The sequence below is a fragment of the Adiantum capillus-veneris genome, chromosome 29 (genome assembly GCF_014529385.1).
Source record: "Adiantum capillus-veneris isolate H3 chromosome 29, ASM1452938v2, whole genome shotgun sequence".
Lineage (NCBI taxonomy): Eukaryota > Viridiplantae > Streptophyta > Polypodiopsida > Polypodiales > Pteridaceae > Adiantum > Adiantum capillus-veneris.
In genome coordinates this window covers 23,551,523-23,571,921 of record NC_140959.1, presented here as the reverse complement: position 1 = coordinate 23,571,921, position 20,399 = coordinate 23,551,523, and the positions used below count along the sequence as shown (strand labels likewise).

Sequence of the window (20,399 nt, the reverse complement as noted above, 5' to 3'; positions counted from 1 at the left end):
AAAGAACAAACATGCAATATTGCTAAGAGATGACCGAGTGAGCATAGGAGGGCAAAGAGAGAGCAATGTATTACTAGCTGGTGGCAAAAACAAGACACAAATTGACAGCAGCAGGGGACAAACGGGGGCTACAGAGTTGCACTCTGCAGTGCAGGTTGCTATATCCTCTGCAAGCCGGACTGCATCTTCAAATTATTGCATCCATGAATCATTCTATGCCATTGTATATGACCCTACAATAGCGTGCAAAGGAAGAGTGGTCCCAAGTTCATGCAAGAACGAAGGGTGGAGGCACCTTCAAAACACACACACAGTCCCTCACATCACACAAATGTCAAGTTGACAAAACAATATGCTCTTTCTCTCTCTCTCTCTCTCTCTCTCTCTCTCTCTCTCTCTCTCTCTCTCTCTCTCTCTCTCTCTCTCTCTCTCTCTCTCTCTCTCTCTCTCTCTCTCTCTCTCTCTCTCTCTCTCTCTCTCTCTCTCTCTCTCTCTCTCTCTCTCTCTCTCTCTCTCTCTCTCTCTCTCTCTCTTTCAGTTTTTAAAAAACTCTCTGAAAGAGCGCGCACCGGTGGATGCTCTTTTAGAGATTTTTTTTTAAAAAAATATGAAAGAGAGAGAGAGAGGAGCTGCCTGTCTTGTGCACTCGTTGATCATCTCTAAACTGACAGCAGCAATGGTGAGCTCTGTGGCTTCTTTGGCAATTGCTGCTCCCTCCTGCACCCCGGCAGAGAGCACCCTCGTTGCCCCCAAAAAATCCAACCCGCTTGCCATCTCCAACGGCAGCCGCGTGAGTGCCATGCTTGTCTAGAAGTCGTATGACAACAAGAAGTTCAAGACTCTGTCCTACTTGCCGCCGACAAGCGAGCAGATTGAGAAGCAGGTGGAATTTACTGTCTGGAATGGTCGGACCCCCTGCATTGAGTTCAACAAAATCGAGAGCGTGTACCGAGAGCACTTCCATGGCAGCGGCTACTATGATGGGTGATAGTGGGTGATGTGAAGGTGGCCATGTTTGGCTGCCAAGATGCTGCCGTGGTGCTGCGTGAAACTGCAGCATGCACCAAGGATCGTTGTAAATTTTTTCCCATAAGTGTCCTGGCTAGTCTTCTGTACGAATGGAATTTTGTCTAAGGCATCTTCATTGTTCGGCCCTATAAGTTCTGGTTCTTTTGTTTCAAGGTGGGGTTCTGCCACCACATAGGGTTTTTTGTTAGTGTCTCTTACCACAAGCTCCTCAGGTTTTGTGATACCTTCAAAGCTTGGTTTTTGTTTTTCTAGCGTTTCTTGTGTGATTCTTACCAAATTTTGATAAGCTTCCATCTTAGCTACTTCCATGTCTGGAGAAGGATAGTTTTTACATTTGTTTTCCATGTTTTGGCATGCTGCTCTAAGTCCTACTTGGTAGGCTTCCAAGGCGGTGTTAATAGGCTCAAAATTTTTATCAACCAGAATGGATCTTCTAGATTTCATGGTTTTTTCCTTGATTTTACTTCAAGTTTCTTTTACCTTTTCTTGGAATATCTTTTTTGCTTTCTCCTTGATTTTAACCCGTTGTTCTTGTTTTCTCATCTCATATCCTTAGAGAGGAAACTTTCGTATTTTTCGAGTCATCAAAGGAGTTGTGTTTCTTTTTCTTGGCCTGGCCTCTATTGATTACCTTGATTGGAACAATCGGTTCACTCTCTGATGAGCTACTAGGTATCACTTGGACTACGTTTACTACTATTTTATCCTTGTTTAAAGGATTTTTAGGACAATCTTCTTTAAAGTGTCCTCCCTTTTTGCAACATTGTATGCAATAGGCTTCAAGTGGCTTGAGGTTTTTGTGAGGCTCTGGACATTCATTTTTTCAATGATCATCGGCACCACAGTTGTGAGAGTTTCCTGTTCTTGGCTTAATCATGGGTCTGACCATGGGAGGTCTGACACCTTGATTAGCTACATAATACATTGGTGCGAGATCTGGTGGAGAATAAGTCACAATTTCTTCCATTGGTGGTGGATGTGAATTATACCAATCTCCTTCTACCATTAATGTAGATGGACTAGGCTCTGCATAGGGTGTAATAGGCACTTATGCTTGTTGATCTATGACTCCTTCAGAGTGCATGTACTTTACAGGCACTGCATTATGTCTTGGTTACAGAGGTTGTTTTTCCAACACAGGTTAAGGTCTTTTCATACCCATTGGTGGTCTTTGAGCTTGGGCCATATTAGGCTAATATATGTACATAGGTTGTCCTTGTGGCCTCATGGGCACGTACTGAACATTCCCATCATAGATTGGTCTAAAATAGCACTCATGGGTCTCATGGTTGGTCCATTTACCCTCAATTGCACACCATTATTGGGACGTAATTGCTTTTCCTTGTTGAGGTATCCGTTGTTTTGGTCCCCTCATAGGTGCTTTTTTCATGTTGTTCATCATGTCGTTCATCATTTTGAGCATATCTTCTATGGCTGAAAGTGGTGTTGCAGTAGCCGTTCCCACTTGTGCTGGTTTAGTGGATGCTGTTTTCTCACTTTGGTTATCCTTAGGGACATCTTCTTCGTTAAAAATATCACAATTTTCTCCTAAGTCAATAACATCTGACGCACACTCTTCTAGGGTTGTATGCTTTTTACTATAGAGTATATAATGAAGTTCTTTGTTTAGTAGTCCCTCTAGAAACAAAGATACGAGTGGTTCTTCTGCAGGTAAGTCTAGCCTTGGGAATCTAGCAATGTATTGTTGCATTCGAGTGGCACAATCCCTAACAAACTCACCATGTTTCTGTTTAAAGCTGTAGATTTGAGATACCGTATTATGTTTGCTCCCTGTTTTGGAAGAAGCAGCTACAAATCCTTGAACTAATGTGCTCAAGCCCACGATTGACTTTGGTGGAATGTTTTGGAACCATGTCAATGCTTTTCCTTCTAATGTCATTCCAAACCCCTCAAATTGAGTATGGAAATTGGATATATGTTCTCCCTTAGCACCTGCTTAAAGCTTGCTAAATGGTCGTATGGATCCCCTGATCCACTGTATTTTTTGACCCATTTCTGAAAATCAGTTGGTCTGACGCGTCTGTTTGGTTCAACTCCCGGTCTCTTGGCAGCTGGTCCTATTCAGAGTCCTTCAAACCAGTTTGTTGGAAATAGTGACTCATGTAGCCCTGGATTGGCCTTAGTGTCACCTGGTTTTCTACGAGATGAGGTGGTTTCTGGTTTCTTAACATTACTCTTAAATGATCTCTCATGGTGTTCATCTCTTGAAATTGTTTTTGGTCCTTGTCCCAATATCCGATCCCTTATGGAATACCCTTGGTATTTGGTTTGTTCTACCTCCTCAGGAGTCATAATAACAAAGTTGTTGCTATAACAATCCCTAAATAGGTAGGCTGGTAGGTCTGCTGATCCCTTATCTTTGATCTTGAAGATATAGATGATCTTCATGGCCGTTAGTTCTCTTGGTTTGGCATGCAAAGTTCACAGAAGAACTTTTATGTTTCTATCCGCCAATAATAAACTCCGATTCTAGGATTGTCCGTACTAAGACGTTTCAAGGGCTTCAAATCTACTTGATCTTATCCCTTGAACTCTTAAGTTGGTGGTCCTTCTTTTGCTGACATATCTAGGATTATGGTGTTTACTTCTAACCCCCATTTGTCTCCCACATCAGGTTTTTTGACTTGTACATACTGAGTTATATTTCTGTCCATGTACATTTTTCCTTGTTTGTTTGCTCTAATCTCTTTTTCGAACTCAATATCATGGTCATCAATGCGAATAACATACTCCTTGTTAGGGTCCAAGTAAACCTGGGCTCCATGGCGGTTAGTCTTGTAAAAAAAGAGTATATGCTTATAGCGCATTGTCGTTCTAGTTTTTGAGTGAGTCGAGTAAGAAGACATTTCGGATGTTGAATTTGAAAAGTGTCTGAAACTTCCTCAAGGATTGTGTGCAACACTTCAAATCAAGCTATGGGAGTCAAAAATTGACTTTCAGATTCGACTTTAGCAAAATATCAAAGGTTTAATCTACAACTTGGAAACTAAGTGAACATGTACCAATTCGGATCTGATTGAACCCAAAATTGCCCGATGGTTTTGTGTTATGTTGGTCTAACAGTGTACAAGATCAAAAGTGAAAACAGGAGTCCTATGTAGCAGTAGTAAAGAATCACGATTATTTTCTTTTGCTAGTTTTTTACACTTTTTGGATTGGTTTGGCAAGTATACAACATGTTAAAGTCCCTGGACAAGTTTGCAAAAGTTTGGACAAAATCTGATCAAGTTTATCAATTGTTTTGTGTCCGCAGACTCTGATTTCAAGAATCTGGCTTAAGTCTCACTTTTGTGATCCAAATTTCACCAAAAGTGATTTGTGAGGTTTACTTGATATGCTTGACCTTGTGGTATACTCAAATGTGCAAAATTCTCAAGTTTTGAAGCAAATGTAAATAATTGCGATTATTTACTCATGCTATATTTTTGCATATTTTTGTCCCAACTTTGACACAAATCTGTTAAGAACCTCAAGTTATGGTCACTTGCCAAGTTTCATCAAGTTTGGTCAAATTTTGGTCAAATGGTCATCAATTTTCTATCTCCAAACTAACTTTCCAAATTTGGTCACAATTTTCAAGTGCTCCAAATCTTAAAAATTTTGGTTTGTGGGCTTATTCAATGTGGTAAAACTAGTGGTGTACTGACTTGGTAAAAAAAGTTAAAAAATGGGACAGATGTAAATAATCGCGATTATTTATAACTGACAACTTTTTGCATCTTTTTGGTCAACCGAGCATGTACACATGTTTATCACATCAATATAAGCCTATGAATAAATTTTCATCAAGTTTGAACAAATTTTTTCCCAATTTATATTCAAGATTCAAAAAGTCAGTACAAACTTTAGTTTTTACCCAGTTTTTTGCCAGTTTGGTGATCCAAATCTTTTGGGCCTTTACAAAGTTGTTTGTACACATGCAACGAGTCAATGGTATGAACCTTGGTCAAATCTGAGCTAAAAGTTAATAATCACGCTTATTAACTTCAGACTTGAAATGGACACTTTTTTGCAATTTTTTCAAAGAGGGTCTTTACATGAGCTATTTTAAGCCTATGAATCAAGTCAAAACTTAATTTGGCTTCAAATATCAAGAAAAAGTAAATAATCTTAGTTTTGGTCAACTCTTGAAGTTTTTACCTCGAAGTGTCCTTGAGCTTACCAATTGGTTCAGACAACTTTTAAGCTTACTCTCCAGTCAGATTGAGTGGTTTCAAGTCTTTCCGTGCTATTTCTAGCCGTAGACCTAAAATTTTGCAACTTCCAATAACAACGCACACTTGAATCTTTTGGAGAGAGCAATGTTCTGAAATCCACCTCAGATCCTACTTACCCTACTCCTAGATTCTCATGCAATGGGGTTGTGGAAAGTGTCCACAAATGCTTGTTTTCTTGTCTTTTATGGTTTTCTGAGCATTGATCTTAAGATTTGTCTCGTCTACCAATCATCCTCAAAATCCTAATTTATTTCTACAATCCTATAATCCTAAAGGCACTCGATAAGTACGATTACTTCCAAGATACCTCTATAGAGCAAAAGACAACAACCTTAAGCTATGCGGCTTCTAAAAGAAAGTTTTGAACTCTAGGTGATCCTAGAGGAAGTTAAAGGATAACTTCACAAAACGCTCGTGTTTTTTCCTAGTCTAGGTCTCTTTGATCCCCAACAGCGGCGCCAAATGTGGGACGCATGTCTAATCTCACCATCCTATCTTATTGCAGTATTAGTGAGAACCACGATTAAATTGTCAATCCATGGGATGCAGCTGAATCAGCTAGTGCATAGAGGCTACAAGAGGTTGTCAAGCTTTCGGAAAACAACTAACAACTCGCATCTAACTCAAGCTACATCATCACCAAAAGCCAAGTGACGAAAATCACCAAAAGCCAATCGCTCATCGTCAAACAAATCACATCCATTACATCCTCAAATGACATCCAAACATAGCAAAACTTCTAGGACATGTTTATAAGATCTAAGCACACATGATTATGGTCTCAAACCCCACTTTAGGTCAAGTTGCAAAATCGCGATTATTAACTGCAGTAGATTTTTGACCTAGTCGTTTTCGATCGAGAATGCATCTAAATGCTTAGCAATGATGCCCCAATACCCCGCCTATGCTTAGTTTTTTATTTGAAAGTGTAAACTCCTAGTTATGATGAAATTAGGCCGCGGGTCGGCAACACCAAAAGCTACGAATTACTGTGAACTGCTAATGCGTAGAGCTCTTACCTGCGGTTGCAATGCAACAAACGCGATTGCAATGTGACAACCAGGGAGGGAGTAGGAAGCGCGAGAAGGAGAGGAGTGAGCGCCGTTAGCTCATGCTGTGTATTTCATTATCCAAAACTTGAAAATAACTTACGTAAATTGGCTTTTATACCTTAGCCAAGGTTTTTGGTGGTCAAACTAATAATGTGGGAGTTCTACCAAAGATGGGTAATGACAGGTTGATACAATCTGGAAGCTTGTAGCCTCGGCTCCTTAATTACAGAGTTTTTCCAAGAAAATAGGAGTTACAATATTCTTGATTTATCAAAATAATAAGTGTTTTACGAACTTCGAATAATGGTATCCGTGTTATCTTGTTGCTAAAAGTCAGGAGTCTGGACCTCGAAGCGAGGAGTGTCGACTAGAGTGACTCCCAGAGGAGTACCTAGTGGTGTATAGCCAGGAACGGCCGATAGCGGCCCAAAACCTGACATAGATGGCGATGTCATGGCTAGTGTGGGGGCGGGAAAATAAGGGGAAGGTAAGGAGCCTCTTCGAGCATGAGGTGGTGTCAAGGCATCAGCGGCGGCATCCCCACAGCAACCGCCGTCGCCACCACTAGAGCGTCGGTGCCTAGACGAGTGTGAAGATCGTCTTGTCAACACCGAAGCTTTGGAGCGTGCTCAATGCTCCAAAACAGAGGGAGACGTTGAAGGAGTGGAACGACCTGATGTTGATCCAAAGTGATGATTCTCCTCGTACCACCTCCTCCTCTACTGGGGTGACAAAGAAGAAAGAAACTCATCATCATCCATACCTACATTAAACACAGGAATATTTAGGGCAGCTAGCCCAAAGACTATTTTTTGAAATCTCAAAGAAGAGCTATGCCACGTTAGCAAAAAGACACAAATGAGATCGTGACTTTTCTCTCTCCCACTTTCTCTCACCCGGCGTTCAATTCTTCTGCTTTATTCAAAGTGCTCTTCTCAAGTTGATATCCCGCTTTTCTCAAGTTGATGCAGCAAGGCGTGAATGGTTGAAGTCAGATACAATTCTCTGTCTCTGCCATGTGCTCTTCTCTCTCTCTCTCTCTCTCTCTCTCTCTCTCTCTCTCTCTCTCTCTCTCTCTCTCTCTCTCTCTCTCTCTCTCTCTCTCCCCCATGCGTCCTTCTGAAGTCGATGCAGCATGGTGTGAATAGTTGAGGCCAGGTACATCTCTCTCTCTCTCTCTCTCTCTCTCTACCATGTGTTCCGCTTGAGGTCTCAAATGTGCAATCAATTTACTCTTGTCCAATCTTTGAGGGATTGCAAATGCCATATATAATAGCTAGCCATAGACCCTAGTGATAGCAGGTTGGGTATATTCTTATGTAAGGCTGCTCCAGAATTGCTCTTCATGTGAAGCGGAAAACAAGGTTTGATGCTTGAGTATCTAGTTGCTTGGACCTTGAAGGCATGTGTCTCTTTCATGTACTTGAGAGAATTCATGATGAGAATGCTACGTAGGGGCTGTTTGAAAAACGCATGCTTGGAAATGCATTGGTCACTTTATATGCCACATGTGATGCCTTTATAAAAGAATGAAAAGTTATTGGGGAGCTTTTGTTGGACCAACATGGTTGTGGCAAGGAAAATCTGTGCCATTTTCACTAGATGCGCAAAGAAGGCCTCTCTTTGGGCAAACTGCATCTTTAAGGCATGTGGTACTAGCCAAAATACTTATCTGGGCAAAAAAAAATCATGATGATATTGATAGTCAAGGACTGTTGCCAGTAGGCACTGGCACCATGGTCATAATCATTGTACTCACTCGATACACGGGAGAGCTACCCATTGAAGTACAGGGATTGGGCAAGTTTTTGATTGAATTTTTTTTAAGGCCTTGAGCCAAACGGTGGCAATGACCTATAGTAGGCCTCAAGGTGGGCAACTTTGCGAGATTCGGGTATTTGAAAGCAGGGGTATGATGCATTATGGCTGGGGCTCTACAACGGAGTCACTAGCTTCTTTGGCCCGCTCATGTGGAAAGGATGAGTATTGGAAGGATTCCATATGGGACCCGGGAGAAGGGAACCAATACTGGGATGCACCCGATTATGAAATGACCCGCATGTGCGGAGGTTCTGAGAGCCCAAAGGATTAGAGCCATTTTCTTGTCTTGGTAAACGAGAGGTAAAGATACAGGTGTTGCTCTTAATGTATCAATAGGGGCTGGTTCGAATGCACGCCACAAATGGACATGATATTTTTCCTCGACAAGGTGAATTACCAGAGGATGCGAGGCGTCTTGCGATAGCCTACTGGCACCATGGTCATAATCATTGTACTCACCTGATACACGGGAGAGCTACCTATTGAAGTGCAAGGATGGGGCAAGTTTTTGACTGATTTTTTTTTTAGGACCTTGAGCCAAACGGTGGCAGTGACCAATAGTGGGCCTCAAGGCGGGCAACTTTGTGAGATTCGGGTATGTGAAAGCAGGGGTATGATGCATCATGGATGGGGCTCCGCAACGGGGTTGCTAGCTTCTTTGACCCGCTTATGTGGAAAGGCTGAATATTGGAAGGATGCCGTATGGGACCCGGGAGAAGGGAACCAATGCTGGGATGCACCCGATTATGGAATGTCCCGCATGCGTGGAGGTGCTGAGATGACAGCACAGTGGAACATGCTTGGCAGATGCAAGACTGAGTCCGAAGTATTAGAGCCGTTTTCTCATCTTGGTAAATGAGAGGTAAAAATACAGGTGATACTCCTACTGGATCAATAGGGGGTGGTTTGAATGCAGGCCACAGATGGCCATGAGATTTTTCCTCAAGGAGGTGAATTACGAGAGGATGAGAGGCGTCTTGCAATACATCGGACTACCCCTCCAATGTTCCACATGACATGGGCAGGTGATATCCAGGCTAGAGAGCTGGGTGAGATGCCGGGATATAATAAAGTTTGGTCCGAAATTTTTGTCAAAAATGTCAGTACTTTAAGGTTTTGGGATATAGAACCCACAGTTCGTTTTATGCTCGTTTGTTGGTGGGTGCGCAATTGTACGTGGATAAAGATGTATTGAACCACCAGTTTTCAGATATGGCACCCAAGGCGAGGTGCCCACTCGTAAAGGATTCACAAGTCCTGGCCATTAATAGCTGGGGTTTCCAAGCCTGGTTTGGCGGATCAGGTGTAATGCGATTAGAGGACTCAACGTCCCCTCAACTGATGTGTCCCGCGAGACAGCGTACGACTAAGTATATTGTCCAGATGGTATGTGCATGTGGGCTGTTGTCAGTAGGAACTGGCACCCTGGTCGTAATCACTGTACTCACCCGATACACGGAGAGCTACCCATTGAAATGCAGAGATGGGGCAAGTTTTTGACTGATTTTATTTTTAGGACCTTGAGCCAAATGGTGGTAGTGATGGATAGTGGGACTTACGACGGGCAGCTTTGCAAGATTCGGGTATGTGAAAGCAGGGGTATGATGCATCATGGATGGGGTTCTGCAACGGGGTCGTTGGATTCTTTGTCCTGCTCATGTGGAAAGGCTGAATATTGGAAGGATGTCGTATGGGACCCGGGAGAAGGGAACCAATGCTTCGATGCGCCCGATTATGGAATGACCCGCATGCACAGAGGTGTTGAGATGACAGCACAATGGAACATGTTGGGCAGATGCAAGGCTGAGCCCAAAGAATTAGAGCGGTTTTCTCATCTTGGCAAACAAAAGGTCAAAATATAGGTGTTGCTCCTAATGGATCAGCAGGGGCTGGTTCAAATGCAGGCCAAATGGTCATGAGAGTTTTCCTCGTCGAGGTGAATTACCAGAGGATGCGAGGCGTCTTGCGATACATCGGACTACCCCATCGATGTTCCACATGACATGGACAAGTGATATCTGGGCTAGAGAGCCAAGTGAGATGCAGGGATATAATAAAGTTTGTTTGTTGGTGGGTGCGCAATTATATACGTGGATAAAGATGTATTGAACCACCAATTTTTGGATATGGCACTCGGATCGAGGTGCCCGCTCATAAAGGATTCACAAATCCTGGCCATTTATAGCTTGGGTTTCCAGGCCTGGTTCGATGGATCAGGTGTGATGTGATTAGAGGACTCAACCTCCCCTCAGCTGATGTGTCTCACGAGACAGCGTACGACTAAGTATGTTGTCCAGATGGTATGGGCATGTGGGCTGTTGTCAGTAGGAACTGGCACCCTGGTCGTAATCAGTGTACTCACCCGATACACGGGAGAGCTACCCATTGAAGTGCAGAGATGGGGCAAGTTTTTGACTAATTTTAGTTTTAGGACATTGAGCCAAACGGTGGTAGTGATCGATAGTGGGCCTTAGGGCGGGCAACTTTGTGAGATTCGGGTATGTGAAAGCAGGGGTATGATGCATCATGGATGGGGTTCTGCAACGGGGTCGTTGGCTTCTTTGGCTCGCACATGTGGAAAGGCTGAATATTGGAAGGATGTGGTATGGGACCCAGGAGACGGGAACCAATACTGCGATGCGCTCGATTATGGAACGACCCGCATGCACGGAGGTGTTGAGATGATAGCACAATGGAACATGCTGGGCAGATGCAAGGCTGAGCCCAAATAATTAGAGCCGTTTTTTGATCTTGGTAAATGAGAGGTCAAAATATAGGTTTTTCTCCTAATGGATCAGCAGGGGCTAGTTCAAATGCAGGCCAAATGGCCATGAGATTTTTCCTCGTCTAGGTGAATTACCAGAGGATGCGAGGCGTCTTGCAATACATCGGACTACCCCCCCGATGTTCCACATGACATGGACAAGTGATATCCGAGCTAGAGAGCCGAGTGAGATGCAGGGATATAATAAAGTTTGTTGGTGGGTGCGCAATTATACGTGGATAAAGATGTATTGAACCACCAGTTTTTGGATATGGCACCCGGGGCGAGGTGCCCGCTCGTAAAGGATCACAAATCCTGGCCATTAATAGCTGGGGTTTCTAGGCCTAGTTCGACGGATCACCTATGATGCGATTAGAGTACTCAACGTCCCCTCCGCTGATGTGTCTCGCAATACAGTGGACGACTAAGTATGTTGCCCAGAAGGTATGGGCATGTGGGTTGTTGTCAATAGCAACTGGCACCCTGGTCGTAATGACTGTACTCACCCAATACACACGAGAGCTACCCATTGAAGTGCAGAGATGGGGCAAGTTTTTGACTCATTTCTTTTTTAGGACCTTGAGCCAAACAGTGGCAGTGATCGATAGTGGGCTCAGGGCGGGCAACTTTGCAAAATTTGGCTATGTGAAAGCATGGGTATGATGCATCATGGCTGGGGTTCCGCAACGGGGTTGTTGGCTTCTTTGGCCCGCTCATGTGGAACGACTGGATATTGGAAGAATGTCGTATGGGACCCGAGAGAAGGGAACCAATGCTGGGATGCCCCCGATTATGGAATGACCCGCATGCGCGGAGGTCCTGAGATGACAACACAGTGGAACATGCTGGGCAGATGCAAGGCTGAGCCCGAAGGATTAGAGCCGTTTTTTGGTCTTGGTAACTGAGAGTTAAAAATACAGGTGTTTCTCCTAATGGATTAGCAGGGGCTGGTTCAAATGCAGGCCACAGATGGCCATTAGATTTTTTCTCGACAAGGTGAATTACTAGAGGATGCAAGGCATCTTGCAATTCATCCGACTCCCCCCCCCCCCCCCCCCCCCCCCGGATGTTCGAGATGACATGGACATGTGATATTCGGGCTAGAGAGACGAGTGAGATACAGGGATATAATAAATTTTGGTCCGAAATTTTTCTCAAAAATGTCAGTACTTCGGGGTTTTGGGATATAGAACCCACAGTTCATTTTATGCTCGTTTGTTGGTATTGGAACCTAATGCTCACTGGAAGAAACATGGAACAGGGCGACCAGTTGGCTGGTATGGAAGGATGGGGAGCAGGGGTATGATGCATGATGGCTGTGGTTTCGCAATGGGGTCGTTGGCGTCTTTGGCTTGCTCATGTGGAAAGGCTGAATATTGGAAGGATGCCGTATGGGACCCGGGAGAAGGGAACCAATGCTGGGATGCGCCCGATTATGGAATGACCCGCATGCGCGAAGTTGCTGAGATCATAGAACAGTGGAACATACTGGGCATATGCAAGGCTGAGCCAAAAAAATCATGATGATATTGTTAGTCAAGGGCTGTTGACAAAACACATCGTTCTTGGGAATGCCTTTGTTGACATGTATGCCAAATGTGGTGCATGCCAGAAGCATAAAATGTGATCATATCTGCAATTTGGGTTGTTGGTGAATCCACATGCGTGCAATCTATTCTGCTCTTAATTAACACTAGAATGGTAACATGACACTTTTATGTCCTTGGACACTTTTGTGTCCTATTAAGTGACCATTTTTCTTGAATTATTTGAAGAGTATGAAAATGAATTTCTAGGTGCCTTATGAGCTGAAAAAAACTTGACTTTTTTTTGGAGTATTGATCTCACCATTAACTTTACTCTTGCACAACATTTTTGAACCTAAACTGTGTGAAAAAGCGGGTCCTACTTTCGGCTTTTTTTCAATTTTTGGCAACTATACCACTCTAAACTTCATGTTTGTGAGCTTTAGATTGCTAGAGGTTAGGAATTCATAGTTTTCAACATGTTTTGATGCTTGTGGGGAGAGCTAAGTTTGTGAGCTTTAGATTGCTAGAGGTTAGGACTTCATAGTTTTCAACATGTTTGATGCTTGTGGGGAGAGCTAAGTGTTAAAATTGAAAGTTATGACCAACTTACAAGAATTGCATAATCCTGATTTTTTGCCAAAATTAGCACTTTTATGACTTTTTTTGTGGCTTTCATGATATCCAAATTCAATTTTGATTGTGTAAGTGTAATGTATAACATAAATCTAATCTTCCTTGAGTTTTGGGGGACCTAATACTCTATATAGCATAGTATATGATGATGGTTGAGTTTTTTGATTGCTGAAGAATACGATACATTTTAGAGTAGCAAGTGTTTTAGGATATCGCACGCGGGGCGAGGTGCCTGCTCGTAAAGCATTCACAAATCCTGGCCATTAATAGCTTGGGTTTCCAGCCTTCGTTCAACGGATCATGTATGATGCAAATAGAGGACTCAACCTCCCCTCAGCTGATGTGTCCCGCAAGATAGCGGATGACTAAATATGTTGTCCAGATGGTATGGGCATGTGGGTTGTTGTCAGTAGGAGCTAGCACCGTGGTTGTAATCATTGTACTCACCCGATCCACAGGAGTGCTACCCATTGCAGTGCAGGGATGGTGCAAGTTTTTCACTGATTTTTTTGAAGGACCTTGAGCCAAACGATGGCAGTGACCGATAGTGGGCCTCAAGGCGGGCAACTTTGCGAGATTCGGGTATGTGAAAGCAGGGGTATAATGCATCATGGCTGGGGTTCCGCAACGGGGTCGTTGGCTTCTTTGGCCTGCTCATGTAGAAAGGCTGAATATTAGAAGGATGCCATATGGGACCTGGGAGAAGGGAACTAATGCTGGGATGCGCCCGATTATGGAATGACCTGCATGCGCGGAGGTGCTGAGATGACAGCACAATTGAACATGCTAGGCAGATCCAAGGGTGAGCTCGAAGGATTAGAGCTGTTTTCTAGTCTTCGTAAACGAGAGGTAAAAATACACGTGTTGCTCCTAATGGATCAGCAAGGGCTAGTTCGAATGCAGGCCACAGATGGCCATGAGGTTTTTCCTCAAAGAGGTGAATTACCAGAGGAAGCGAGGCATCTTGCGATTCATCGGACTACCCCCCCCCCCCCCCCAATGTTTGAGATGACATGGATAGGTCATATTCGGGCTAGAGAGCCAAGTGAGATGCAGGGATATAATGAAGTTTGGTCTGAAAGTTTTCTCAAAAATGTCAGTACTTCGGGGTTTTGGGATATAGAACCCACAGTTCGTTTTATGCTCGTTTGTTGGTATTGGAACCTGATGCTCACTGGAAGCAGCATGGAACAGGGCGGCCAGTTGGCTGGTATGGAAGGATGGGGAGCAGGGGTATGATGCATGATGCCTGGAGTTTTGCAACGGGGTCGTTGGCTTCTTTGGCTTGCTCATGTGGAAAGGCTGAATATTGGAAGGATGCCGTATGGGACCCGGGAGAAGGGAACCAATGCTGGGATGCGCCCGATTATGGAATGACCCACATGCACGGTGGTGCTGAGATGATAGCACAGTGGAACATACTGGGCATATGCAAAGCTGAGCCAAAAAAATCATGATGATATTGTTAGTCAAGGGTTGTTGACAAAACACATCATTCTTGGGAATGCCTTGGTTGACATGTATGCCAAATGTGGTACATGCCAGAAGCATAAAATGTGATCATATCTACGAGGTGGGTTGTTGGGGATTCCACATGCGTGCAATATATTCTGCTTTTAAGGAAAGGTAGGTACAACTCTCTCTCTCTTGAATGGATTGTGATGGAATGATCACTCTACACAGGGCACGCAAACTGGTCGTGACAGCAGCAAACTCTTTGTGAGTAACTCCACGCACATCAAGGCAACACCATTCAGGTTGATCGCAACAAGAACTTGCCTTTTTAGGCACGGGCAGGTTTTGATAGGCGCCCAATTGTATGTGGATAAAGATGTATTGAATCACCATTTTTAGGATATCACACGCGGGGCGAGGTGCTCACTCGTAAAGCATTCACAAATCCTGGCCATTAATAGCTAGGGTTTCCAGCCTTGGTTCAATGGATCATGTATGATGCCATTAGAGGACTCAACCTCCCCTCAGGTGATGTGTCCCGCAAGATAGCGGACGACTAAATATGTTGTCCAGATGGTATGGGCATTTGTGATGTTGTCAGTAGGAACTAGCACCCTAGTTGTAATCACTGTACTCACCCATTACACAGGAGAGCTACCCATTGAAGTGCAGGGATGGTGCAAGTTTTTGACTGATCTTTTTGAAGGACCTTGAGCCAAACGATGGCAGTGATCGATAGTGGGACTCAAGGCGGGCAACTTTGCGAGATTTGGGTATATGAAAGTAGGGGTATGATGCATCATGGCTGGGGTTCCACAACGGGGTCGTTGGCTTCTTTGGCATGCTCATGTAGAAAGGCTGAATATTGGAAGGATGCCGTATGGGACCCGGGAGAACGGAACCAATGCTAGGATGCACCCGATTATGGAATGACCCGCATGCGTGAAGGTGCTGAGATGACAGCACAGTGGAACATGCTAGGCAGATCCAAGGCTAAGCCCGAAGGATTAGAGCCGTTTTCTAGTCTTCATAAACGAGAGGTAAAAATATACGTGTTGCTCCTAATGGATCAGCAAGGGCTGGTTCGAATGCAGGCCACAGATGGCCATGCGGTTTTTCCTCAACGAGGTGAATTACCAGACGATGCAAGGCATCTTGCGATTCATCGGACTACCCCCCCCAATGTTCGAGATGACATGGACAGGTGATATTCGGGCTAGAGAGCCGAGTGAGATGCAGGGATATAATAAAGTTTGGTCCGAAATGTTTCTCAAAAATGTCAGTACTTCGGGGTTTTGGGATGTAGAACCCAGAGTTCGTTTTATGATTGTTTGTTGGTATTGGAACCTGATGCTCATTGGAAGCAGCATGGAACAGGGCGGCCAGTTGGCTGGTATGGAAGGATGGGGAGTAGGGGTATGATGCATGATGGCTGGGGTTTCGCAACAGGGTCGTTGGCTTCTTTGGCTTGCTCATGTGGAAAGGATGAATATTGGAAGGATGTCGTATGGGACCCGGGAGAAGGGAACCAATGCTGGGATGCGCCCGATTATGGAATGACCCGCATGCACGGAGGTGCTGAGATGATAGCACAGTGGAACATATTGGGCATATGCAAGTGTGAGCCTAAAAAATCATGATAATATTGTCAGTCAAGGGTTGTTGACAAAACACATCATCCTTGGGAATGCCTTGGTTGACATGTATGCCAAATGTGGTGCATGCTAGAAGCATAAAATGTGATCATATCTGCGAGTTGGGTTGTTGGTGAATCCACATGCGTGCAATCTATTCTGCTCTTAAGGAAAGGTAGGTACAATTCTTTCTCTCTCTTGAATGGCTTGTGATGGAATGATCACTGTGCACAGGTCACGTAAACTAGTCGTGACAGCAGCAAATTGTTTGTGAGCAACTCCATGTACATCAAGGAAACACCATTCAGGTTGATCGCAACAAGAACTTGCCTTGCTAGGCCGGAGCAGATTTTGATAGGTGCCCAATTGTATGTGGATAAAGATGTATTGAATCACCAGTTTTAGGATATCGCACACGGTGCGAGGTGCTCCCTCGTAAAGCATTCACAAATCCTGGCCATTAATAGCTTGGGTTTCTAGCCTTGTTTTGACGGATCATGTATGATGCGATTAGAGGACTCAACCTCCCCTCAGCTGATGTGTCCCACGAGATAGCGGACTACTAAATATGTTGTCCATATGGTATGTGCATGTGGGCTATTGTCAGTAGGAACTAGCATCCTGGTTGTAATCACTGTACTCACCCGATACAAAGGAGAGCTACCCATTGAAGTGCAGGGATGGTGCAAGTTTTTGATTGATTTTGTTTAAGGACCTTGAGCCAAACGATGGCAGTGACCAATAGTGGGCCTCAAGGCGGGAAACTTTGCGAGATTCGGGTATGTGAAAGCAGGGGTATGATGCATCATGGCTGGGGTTCCGCAACGGAGTTGTTGGCTTCTTTGGCCTGCTCATGTAGAAAGGCTGAATATTGGAAGGATGCCCTATGGGACCCGGTAGAAGGGAACCAATGTTGGGATGCGCCCAATTATGGAATAACCCGCATGCGCGAAGGTGCTGAGAAGACAGCACAGTGGAACATGCTAGGCAGATCGAAGGCTGAGCCTGAAGGATTAGAGCCGTTTTATAGTCTTGTAAATGAGAGGTAAAAATACAGGTGTTTCTCCTAATGGATCAGCAAGGGCTGGTTCAAATGCAGGCCACAGATGGCCATGAGGTTTTTCCTCAACGATGTGAATTACCAGAGGATGCGAGGCATCTTGCGATTCATCAGACTACCCCCCCCAATGTTCAAGATGACATGGACAGGTGATATTCGGGCTAGAGAGCCGAGTGAGATGCATGGATATAATAAAAATTGGTCCAAAATTTTTCTCAAAAATGTTAGTACTTTGGGGTTTTGGGATGTAGAACACAGAGTTCGTTTTATGCTCGTTTGTTGGTATTGGAACCTGATGCTCAATGGAAGCAGCATGGAACAGGGCGGCCAGTTGGCTGGTATGGAAGGATGGGGAGCAGGGGTATGATGCATGATGGCTGGGGTTTCACAACGGGTCGTTGGCTTCTTTGGCTTGCTCATGTGGAAAGGATGAATATTGGAAGGATGTCGTATGGGACCTGGGAGAAGGGAACCAATGCTGGGATGCGCCCGATTATGGAATGACTCGCATGCACGGAGGTGCTAAGATGATAGCACAGTGGAACATACTGGGCATATGCAAGGCTGAGCCAAAAAAATCATGATAATATTGTTAGTCAAGGGTTGTTGACAAAACACATCATTCTTGGGAATGCCTTGGTTGACATGTATGCCAAATGTGGTGCATACCAGAAGCATAAAATGTGATCATATCTGCGAGCTAGGTTGTTGGTGAATCCACATGCGTGCAATCTATTCTGCTCTTAAGGAAAGGCAGGTACAATTCTCTCTCTCTCTCTTGAATGGCTTGTGATGGAATGATCACTCTGCACAGGTCACGTAAACTAGTCGTGACAACAACAAATTGTTTGTGAGCAACTCCATGCACATCAAGCCAACACCATTCAGGTTGATCGCAACAAGAACTTGCCTTGCTAGGCCGGAGTAGGTTTTGATAGGGGCCCAATTGTATGTGGATAAAGATGTATTGAATCACCAGTTTTAGGATATCGCACATGGGGCGAGGTGCCCGCTCGTAAAACATTCACAAATCCTGGCCATTAATAGCTCGGGTTTTTAGCCTTGTTTCGACCGATCATGTATGATGCGATTAGAGGACTCAGCCTCCCCTCAGCTGATGTGTCCCACGAGATAGCGGATTACTAAATATGTTGTCCATATGGTATGGGCTTGTGGGTTGTTGTCAGTAGGAACTAGCACCCTGGTTGTAATCACTGTACTCACCCGATACACAGGAGAGCTACCCATTGAAGTGTAGGGATGGTGCAAGTTTTTGATTGATTTTGTTTAAGGATCTTGAGCCAAACGATGGCAGTGACCAATAGTGGGCCTCAAGGCGGGCAACTTTGCGAGATTCAGGTATGTGAAAGCAGGGGTATGATGCATCATGGGTGGGGTTCCGCAACGGGGTTGTTGGCTTCTTTGGGCTGCTCATGGAGAAAGGCTGAATATTGGAAGGATGCCCTATGGGACCCGGGAGAAGGGAACCAATACTGGGATGCGCCCAATTATGGAATGACCCGCATGCGCGAAGGTGCTGAGATGACAGCACAGTGGAACATGCTAGGCAGATCCAAGGGTGAGCCCGAAGGATTAGAGCCGTTTTCTAGTCTTGTAAACGAGAGGTAAAAATATAGGTGTTGCTCCTAATGGATCAGCAAGGGCTGGTTCAAATGCAGGTCACATATGGCCATGAGGTTTTTCCTCAACGATGTGAATTACCAGAGGATGCGAGGCATCTTGCGATTCATCGGACTACCCCCCCCAATGTTCGACATGACATGGACAGGTGATATTCGGGCTAGAGAGCCGAGTGAGATGCAGGGATATAATAAAGTTTGGTCCAAAATTTTTCTCAAAAATGTCAGTACTTCGGGGTTTTGGGATGTAGAACCCAGAGTTCGTTTTATGCTCGTTTTTTGGTATTGGAACCTGATGCTCACTGGAAGCAGCATGGAACAGGGCGGCCACTTGGCTGGTATGGAAGGATGGGGGTCTCAGACCCGCCTAACTAACGATGCGAAAGGAGGGGAAGTTGTTTCTCATACCCTGGGTGGGGGCTCTATGGTGCTTATTAAAGTGGATTGCTGTAGAAGTCATGGATGGCGACCTGGGCTGTCTGGGTTTGTGGATAGGGAGTGTCACGTGACACATCCAACCCTATTTGTTCGTGGACAAGCTACAACATGATCAGGGTTTAGTTAGTTGAGTCAGTCTAGATTAGAAGTAATCTGGCACTTTTGTGAGTCTATTCATAGACTATGCATTCCTAGTTACTTAGTGTAGATGCATATCCTCTAGTTGTACACAGCATGATCATAAGGAGTCCCATCAAAATCCTTCAAGGGAATTTTTCAGTGCATTTAACCTATTTTACCTATTTTACCTATTTTGACATTTTTCATTTATTATTTTTAAGTGACTTTTGTTGAAAAGTAGGTAGGGCAAATTGAGTATATTTGTATATAAGCAAACCTAGTCTAGAACTAAACAACAGAAGAGGAAACAGGAGCCAAGATCAGCAGGCAACTTCTCCAGCAAGACCTTGGTAGACTTCCCTCCAAGCAAGACCCATCACTAGCATTTTCTCCATCAAGAACCATCACCATAGATATGCATCAACTTAGCGTTCTACATCAGCATCATCCTCAGAAGCAAGCCTTGCCCTAGCATTTTGCTTCAGTAGCCATCGCCAGCAAAGGCTCATCAAGCTAGCGTTTTTGCAAAGCTACTCCCCTAGCGTTTTTTCATACCCCAACGTTTGAAGATTTGTAGCCTTTATGACCTCAGCCTGCAGCATTTTTCAGCCATGAAGTACCTGCAAGTTCATCCCCTAAAGAGTAGCATATTCAGCCCGGAAAGACCCTTAGTTTTCAGCCCTTAGGAAAACTCAGTTTTCAGCCCTAAAATTGCAGATTTTCAGCGACAAAGACTCCTACAGAAACAGCCCCCAAAATCAACATTTTTGGACTAGTCGCATATTTTAGCCCATAGCGTTTTTGGACAACAGATAAAACATTGCAGATTTCAGCCCTAGGGTCGGTGTCATTATCCCCGTCGTCATCATCGACATAGACTAGACTTGCATCAGTCACATGCATTCAGTTTGTACCAGTTTGTGCAATCATAAGTAAACCACTCTCACCGAACAGAGTGGGGCCTTCGGAGGAGGGTTTTACAGTGT

General features: G+C 44.4%; 1 protein-coding gene and 6 pseudogenes across 1 annotated transcript; all 7 read left to right on the top strand.

Annotated features, from left to right (window-relative positions):
* Window positions 1–8,488: 8,488 nt before the first annotated feature.
* Window positions 8,489–9,038, top strand: LOC147418896 (uncharacterized; annotated as a pseudogene).
* Window positions 9,039–9,278: 240 nt separating this feature from the next.
* On the top strand, window positions 9,279–12,739 carry LOC147418894 (uncharacterized). The gene has a single exon (XM_086505231.1). The coding sequence runs from the start codon at window positions 9,529–9,531 to the stop codon at window positions 10,000–10,002; it is 474 nt and encodes a 157-aa protein (XP_086361357.1). The 5' UTR covers window positions 9,279–9,528; the 3' UTR covers window positions 10,003–12,739.
* Window positions 10,443–12,739, top strand: LOC147418895 (uncharacterized; annotated as a pseudogene).
* Window positions 11,351–12,739, top strand: LOC147418893 (uncharacterized; annotated as a pseudogene).
* A 2,360-nt stretch (window positions 12,740–15,099) lies between these two features.
* Window positions 15,100–15,729, top strand: LOC147418892 (uncharacterized; annotated as a pseudogene).
* Window positions 15,730–16,739: 1,010 nt separating this feature from the next.
* LOC147418891 (uncharacterized) lies at window positions 16,740–17,368 on the top strand (annotated as a pseudogene).
* A 1,011-nt stretch (window positions 17,369–18,379) lies between these two features.
* Window positions 18,380–19,008, top strand: LOC147418890 (uncharacterized; annotated as a pseudogene).
* The last annotated feature ends 1,391 nt before the right edge of the window (window positions 19,009–20,399 follow it).